At 41.9% G+C, this 6,784-nt stretch overlaps 2 protein-coding genes across 2 annotated transcripts; one reads left to right on the top strand and one right to left on the bottom strand.

The window, feature by feature from the left end:
* Positions 1–376: 376 nt before the first annotated feature.
* LOC140560658 (uncharacterized) lies at positions 377–4,251 on the bottom strand. The gene is made up of 2 exons (XM_072685167.1): positions 4,023–4,251; positions 377–3,861 (listed from the first exon to the last, which is right to left on the bottom strand). The coding sequence occupies exons 1-2, from the start codon at positions 4,198–4,200 to the stop codon at positions 2,483–2,485; spliced, it is 1,557 nt and encodes a 518-aa protein (XP_072541268.1). The 5' UTR covers positions 4,201–4,251; the 3' UTR covers positions 377–2,482.
* Positions 4,252–4,393: 142 nt separating this feature from the next.
* On the top strand, positions 4,394–6,488 carry sap18 (Sin3A-associated protein). Its single transcript, XM_072685166.1, has 4 exons — positions 4,394–4,555; positions 4,927–5,036; positions 5,145–5,267; positions 6,168–6,488. Exons 1-4 carry the CDS (start codon positions 4,484–4,486, stop codon positions 6,322–6,324), a joined length of 462 nt encoding a protein of 153 aa, XP_072541267.1. The 5' UTR covers positions 4,394–4,483; the 3' UTR covers positions 6,325–6,488.
* Positions 6,489–6,784: the final 296 nt, after the last annotated feature.

The following is a 6,784-nucleotide window of genomic DNA, read 5'->3' as shown; positions in this document are numbered from 1 at the left end:
CCCTTCTGGAAATCTGGTCATCTTTTACACGCTTTGCTACTCACAGTAACAGAAGAGACTTATTAAGACTTAAATATTAGTAATAGCATGTTATTGCATTTTCTAGAAATATATTTAATAGAAAAGGCCATAAAACTAAGCCTATCAATGCAATTTGTATTTTATGAAGAAATTCAGCAAAGTTAAGCATCATGACCTACAGGTGTAATAATAGGCCTCTTTTTATTTGCTTAAAGTTTTCTATATAATTCTAATTGAAATACACAGATGTGACTTTAATTGGGATTTTGAGGGAAAAAAGTTGGAAAAGTTGGCTTCACAATTTAAAATTGCACTGAAGAAGCAGAAAATTAGACAGTAATCGTTTTGTGGGTAGGTATATCCATAGGGTATATTTAATAGACAGGATGCTACATTAGAGAATAGCAGTATCTCCATACAAGCACACATCTGTAAAGCAGCTTAACAAAAAAGACTAAATACGTCTTTGAATAATGCAGATTTTGTGCAAATCCTACAATTTACACATTACATGCGCAGCAAATCTGCACATGTCTGTGTAAAACCGGTCATCCTAATGCACCATATAGAGTTTTCCAGCAGTCATGTACAAACACACAGCCAAATGCAGCAAAAAGTATTATATCAGAAGAGTGGGAAACACCAACAGTGTGAAAAGGTGGACGATCATACAGCTTATTTGCACTTAATGCCCAAGCTCAGCGTATGCTGAGGCACAAACATATAAAAATACAATCTACAGCTAGAAGGAAATACCGCATGCAGTAGGTTATTAGTGTTGACATAGAAAATAACGATAAAAATAATAACTTATTATACCTTTAGCTTATCAGTAACTTTATGACACCAATACAAAATGGAAACTTGAAACGAACATTAGAACAGATAGTAAAAAGACTGTCAGCTTAATGGAAAAATGGACCATGTATAAATACATAAACAACAGCTGTTCTGACACCACTGTATTGCCAGTATATTAGGCTAAGGCACTAAGACATGAGGACAGCTTACACTGTCTCCTGGCTAAAGGGGACTGTTCAGACTGTTCAAAACACTGGCTATAAGATCTGTCCACTGATACATTAAAAACTAATGATACATGGAATGTTTCAGTTCAAACTGAAGTATTGACACATTTTGTTGAATTGGCCTGAAATTAACCCAGGGATGACACAATAAACTACACTCAGAAACACCCTCTGCTCTAGGCTTTCCACTAGATGCTGGAACACTGCTGTGAAGATTTGATTGAGCAGGCATGAGCAAGGTCAGCTACTAAAGAAAGATGAACAATACTGGGGCTGGCATGTATTGTGCCTGGTTTAGAAAGCATTCTGGGATATATGCAAACGGATTAGCATTATCAGAAATAATGAATTGAAAATGTTCTTTTTCTGTAGTGTATTGGCCATATATGGACTGTATGGACTGGAAAGTGACAATTTTACAACCTGACAATTTGGTTTCATCCAGTATCCCTGCACTCCCTTAAACATCCTGCATGCACATATCCAGATCAATAGCATGCTCCCTAGTGCACTATTCGAGTCATAAAACTATGGCTTTTACAGACAGACAGACAGTCCAGTAGGGTACTGTTTGGGTGCAGCAGCAAAAGCGGTCATTGCAGATGGCAGACTTACTTGGACCATTTCTCATCTATCGATTATTAATGTGAGTTTAAGGTGAAAAGTATCTGATGCATTGCTTTTACAGTTATTAGGTACTGCTGAATGAGGGAGCAGCAGGCATGCAGCATAAAGGTTCAGATGTGGTCTGCAAAGATCAGGGTTGTGTGTTCACACACCTCCAAAAACATCAAATCTGTGTCACATTAAGGCAAACTTCTGGATTTGTGCGACCATAACCAAGTCATGTGAATTCTGCCTAAATGCAGCTCATCCCAAATGTATCTGAGGATGCTTCATTAGATGAGAGGACACTATTCTACTGCTTCGCAGCCCAATGTTGGGAGAGTTTTGTAGTTCTCTAGTTGATGCTTGGGATACTTTTGGATATAAAGAGTATATCTGACAAGTGATTAAAAGTTTTGCACATTCCCGGTAATAAATAAAAGAGCTAAGAGTGAGTGCCGTATGAATAAAGTCACTAGAAATAAATTGGACCTCTGGATCTAGCTACACTTGTGGTCCAGATGATGAAACATGTAGTTCACCATGTTCCAATCAGAAAACACATATCTCAGCTTCATGCTTTACACTGCCTCATTAAGCTGAGTATTAGCATTCTCATTTGTTTTAATGACCAGTCATCCTTTTTTGATTAATGTTCCAAACAATTAAGTGCATTAAAAAAACATAAGCAGCCTTCATTTTCCAAAACTCGCTGATGTCAACAAATAGTGAGGGAGAGGCAATTAAAGTTGGGGGAAAGGAGGAGTGCTAATGCGAGCCCAAAAAGACCAATTAAAGTGTGATGCCTTCAGTAAAAGAGAGGTAATCTACTCCAGTGGGACAGCAGATATACACAGGTTGTTTAAGGCACAGGCAACCTGTACTATCTTGTCAAAAGTGGTCACGTCTGAGCTGCGGTCTATAACTGTAAAAGGGCTCTCTACTGGTCCGGTCAGCATAGAATATCTTTTCTTGACCATTTGTATGACCCTCCCCACATGCTTATACACATTCAAGCTTTCTGCAGTGACTACTGAAGCCCGTTCTCTTGTGTTCTGGTCACTATGATCACTATTAGTGATTTTGAGCTCAGCTCTACAGGCCCCGACCAAGTCCCTAATGTCAAAATCTCGCTCAGCCAGTACGACGTCCCCAGGCAGGAGCTTACAAAGGAGACCACAACTCTGTACTATAGTTTTATCACTGACATTGCCAGGTGACCCCCTGGAAACAAACATAACTACACCCTGGGGGGCAACACCAATCACGTATTTGAGCTCACTGACAAAAGCCTGGTGGGGTGACTGAGCAACCGTGTTCGCTGTTGATGTGGCGCCTCGAGGGTTTACGTCTACACTGACAGCTTTTTCGAGGGACACCGTGAAGCAGTCTATAATCACGGCACAATCTGGATGCGAGCACTTCACAGCTGCGGGAAGGTTTTTCCGGAGCTCCAACCTTGATGGCCAATACACAGCCGTGGGTACCAGAGTGGTAAACATTATGTTGATGATCCGATGAACAGTTCTGGTTACTGTTGCAACTTTAACTCCAAAACGATAGGCTAAGTCCTGATTCCTAAGATCAAGCCTAAGTCTCATTAATGTGAGAAGTAACTGCTGGAACTTTGACAGCTTTGCATTTTTGTCCCCCTTCATATGTGGCACAAGCAGCCACATTACAGTCTCAAACACAAAATAGTTCGGCAATCCTGTGTAGAACTGAACTTTTTCGGGATCGCTCCGGAACGAGGCTTCAGTGAGGGACATCTTCTCTAAGGATTCTCTCAGTTCCATGTTCTCCTTCTTTAGGGCATTGAGACTGGCCTCATAGTTGACTGACTGTGTACAGAGGTTTCTGAGCTGTATTTCTTCCTTGATCTGGTCCTCACTTTCTGATACACTTTCTTCTTCCCTTTCATTGTCGTCATCGTCATCCTCCTCCTCCTCCTCCTCTTCCTCTTCATCATAACTATTTAGTGAAGAAGCTGCACTTTCAGGATCCCCATGACAGTGGTTATGGCTGTGGTCCTCCTTCAGACGTCCCTGCCCTTGCAGGAAAAGCAAGGCATTGGCAGCCTCCACTTGTGCCTCTTGTTTGTCATAGGGTTCAAAGGTGCTGGCTTCTTTTATATTTGGGGACAGGGGAGCTGAGGTGAAAACAGAGGGAACATAGTCTGGAGACCGTGGGTTCTTTACTTGTCTACCTGTGACATGGACAAGGAGATGATCACAGTTAAAGGACCACAGTTGGGGGGAGTATCAATGCTAGAAAACACAAAACCACATAGCCTGTTAGTTGTCGTCCCTTACAATAGGGGATAATATACAGATTTTATACAACTTTCTGGATATAACGAACCGCTACCTGATATGAAGTGAGTGCTGCAGAGTCTGCTGCCCTCGTTTGGCACCCAGCCCTCACGATTCACAGCAGCGATCCACCGCTGCTTCCTCTCAGGGTCTCTCGGGAACCTGTAGAAGGATAACGCGGTGCCGGGGGTCCTCCTGTTCCGACAGCCGGACACCACGCACGTGTGAACCATATTAAAGGGCACCAGCAGTTAGGCACGTCTCCAGCCTTGCACAGCCACTACTAATATTCTGACTCCCAAAATGGCGGTGGGGGAAACTGCCATACAAATGCACAGACGACTCCAGACTACGTCATCCGCAGGGCTCTGTGCGAGCGCTGTGATTGGCCGAGGTTCTCGAGCGCTACTGGGGACGTCATCCTAAAGCGCCTGGTGGGGAGGCATCTTTAAATCGGGAACAGCGGAGTTTTGTAGAGACTAAATCCGCGTTTCTGATCCGATAAAAAGGATCGCGATGGCCGTGGAATCGAGGGTTACCCAGGAGGAAATCAAGAAAGAGCCAGAGAAGCCAGTTGATCGAGAAAAGGTATCTAGCTATTAGCTTGCTCGCACTAGCTGCTAGTTAACGCCGCTCGTTTATTTAGCTAGCTAGCCCTAGTTTGCTTGCGAAGCTAGCGCTAGCTACCATGATTTTGCTGACTGAAAGAAACAACCAGTTGACTACTAGATTAATATTTAACGCTTCTGAGTGAAATTATTCCATCTGTCATTATTTCTAAAGCTTTATCGAAATTTTGCAGCAGAAATTGTGCAGATATGTGCTCTGTACACGCGGTGAAATCGACATGCTAACGTTGCTAACGACTATGGTCAGCTGCACAACCAGTTAGCTGGCATTGACTGTGTGTGTGTGTGTGTGTGTGTGTGTGTGTGTGTGTGTGTGTGTGTTCTGTACAGACGTGTCCGCTGCTGCTTAGAGTTTTCACCACAAATAATGGGAGACATCACAGAATGGACGAGTTTGCCCGGGGAAATGTACCATCAAGCGAACTGCAGATTTACACTTGGTAAGTGAATGCAGGTGTTTATCAATCTGTACTCGAACCAAGTCTTACCACCCAACCATCAACTCCTCCGAGTTTCAAGCGCGTCTGATGTCTTTGTCTGTTGAACAGGATGGACGCCACACTGAAAGAGCTGACCAGCCTAGTGAAGGAGGTTTATCCTGAGGCTCGAAAGAAAGGCACACACTTCGGCTTTGCCATCGTGTATCCAGATCCTAAACGACAAGGCTACAGGTAGTGTAGAGCAGTTGTTTACTCTGTCCAATAGATGTGTGCTAAAGGGGGAATTCACCTTATTACACATCTGAGCTTTTCTAAGTATGTATTTAGTTATTTTCATAGGCACCTGAGTTAATATATTAAAAGTAGTACAACTACATCTCCCCAACTCTCCTTCCCTTAAAACTGCAAGGGCAGAATCATTTATAACAGTGTGCATACACAAACACACATGTTTCTAGTAATTGGTGACCTTGTCCTCTTGATTAATTGCATTCCTGGAGTTTAAAGTGTGTAGTTGTTTTAACTGCCTTTTCACACTAAAATCACACATGTATTTATCTGCTGTTGCCACTGTAAGTTCTTGGTTATTTGGACATTTGGTACCTATTAATTGAAACCTTGGTGTGCTAATTAAGGAAGCTAGATCAACAAAATAGCAGAGTGTACTAGAAATTCTGCCACAAGCTTGACAGACTGAGGAAAGTTAATTAAATAATTTAATATTATGCAAAAACACCCATAGCTCCAAATAGTACAGCTGTTCCCTGCATTGCTCCAGTTCATGAGAACTAAGGAAACAGAAGGTACAAGTCCCAGTTTCAGTTGAGCCCCAGGTAATCCTGGGCTACGAAGTTCACTGCAGATTCTCTTAATTCTTTTCATATTACTATGATCATTGACCACCAAAATGAAACGGTATGCATTGACTAACTGTTGGTTCACCAAGAAAACATCCAAAGCCTATCAAACAGGGATCAGATGTGGTTTTGGGTGAACTCTCCCTTGAATTAATAATTTAATCTTCTTTTCCTGTCTACTTTTCTTGATTTGTAGCGTATGGATTCAAGAAATATTGGCAGAACCTCGATTGTTCCCTGATTTTTGCTTTGCTTTTTTTTTTGTTTTTTATAGAGTCAAAGACATCGGTAACACGGTATCAGGTCGCAAGGGTGCAGATGACTCCATGACACTGCAGTCTCAGCGCTTTCAGATAGGAGACTACCTCGACATTGCCATTACTCCTCCCAACCGGGCTCCTCCTATGCCAGGCCGTATGAGACCCTACTGATCTTTTCCACGCTAAAACCGGATGCCTGAATGATCTCATCTACGTGATTTTTCCTTTTGTCTCACTTTACAGCATTTTTATATCAGATTTGTTGGCTTTGAGTTTTTAAGACTAACCATTACCACAGTGTACCTTACTGGTGAATAAATGTTTTCCCTAGTAAATGTTGTCTGTTTGGACTGTCTAGAAAAGGCACAATTCCAAGTTCTTTATACCAAGCTCTTTGACGCTGCTTATTTTGCCACTGCTTTAGACACGTTACAAAACACTTTAAATTCTTGTGCTTTAGTTTAGTTTTTATAGGGAGATTTAAGTCTTCTGCTTTAAATTCATCAGAGTTTTGGAAGCATTTGAAGGATTCGATTAGAAAAACAATCACTAGTGACTTCAGCGGTGGATGTATTAAAAGCAATTGCCTTCTAGTAGCAATTGGTAGTGTAGAAGTCTTGCGTGCGTTGTC

Source organism: Salminus brasiliensis, chromosome 8, assembly GCF_030463535.1.
Source record: "Salminus brasiliensis chromosome 8, fSalBra1.hap2, whole genome shotgun sequence".
NCBI classification, from domain to species: Eukaryota; Metazoa; Chordata; class Actinopteri; order Characiformes; family Bryconidae; genus Salminus; species Salminus brasiliensis.
This window is presented reverse-complemented; position numbering and strand designations above follow the sequence as displayed.

Coding starts and splice junctions, on each gene's coding strand:
- LOC140560658 (XM_072685167.1), bottom strand. CDS start 4,200: ATGGTTCACACGTGCGTGGTGTCCGGCTGTCGGAACAGGAGGACCCCC. Junction 3,862..4,022: donor CAGCACTCACTTCATATCAG/GTAGCGGTTCGT, acceptor TCCATGTCACAG/GTAGACAAGTAAAGAACCCA.
- sap18 (XM_072685166.1), top strand. CDS start 4,484: ATGGCCGTGGAATCGAGGGTTACCCAGGAGGAAATCAAGAAAGAGCCA. Junction 4,556..4,926: donor AGCCAGTTGATCGAGAAAAG/GTATCTAGCTAT, acceptor TGTTCTGTACAG/ACGTGTCCGCTGCTGCTTAG. Junction 5,037..5,144: donor GAACTGCAGATTTACACTTG/GTAAGTGAATGC, acceptor TCTGTTGAACAG/GATGGACGCCACACTGAAAG.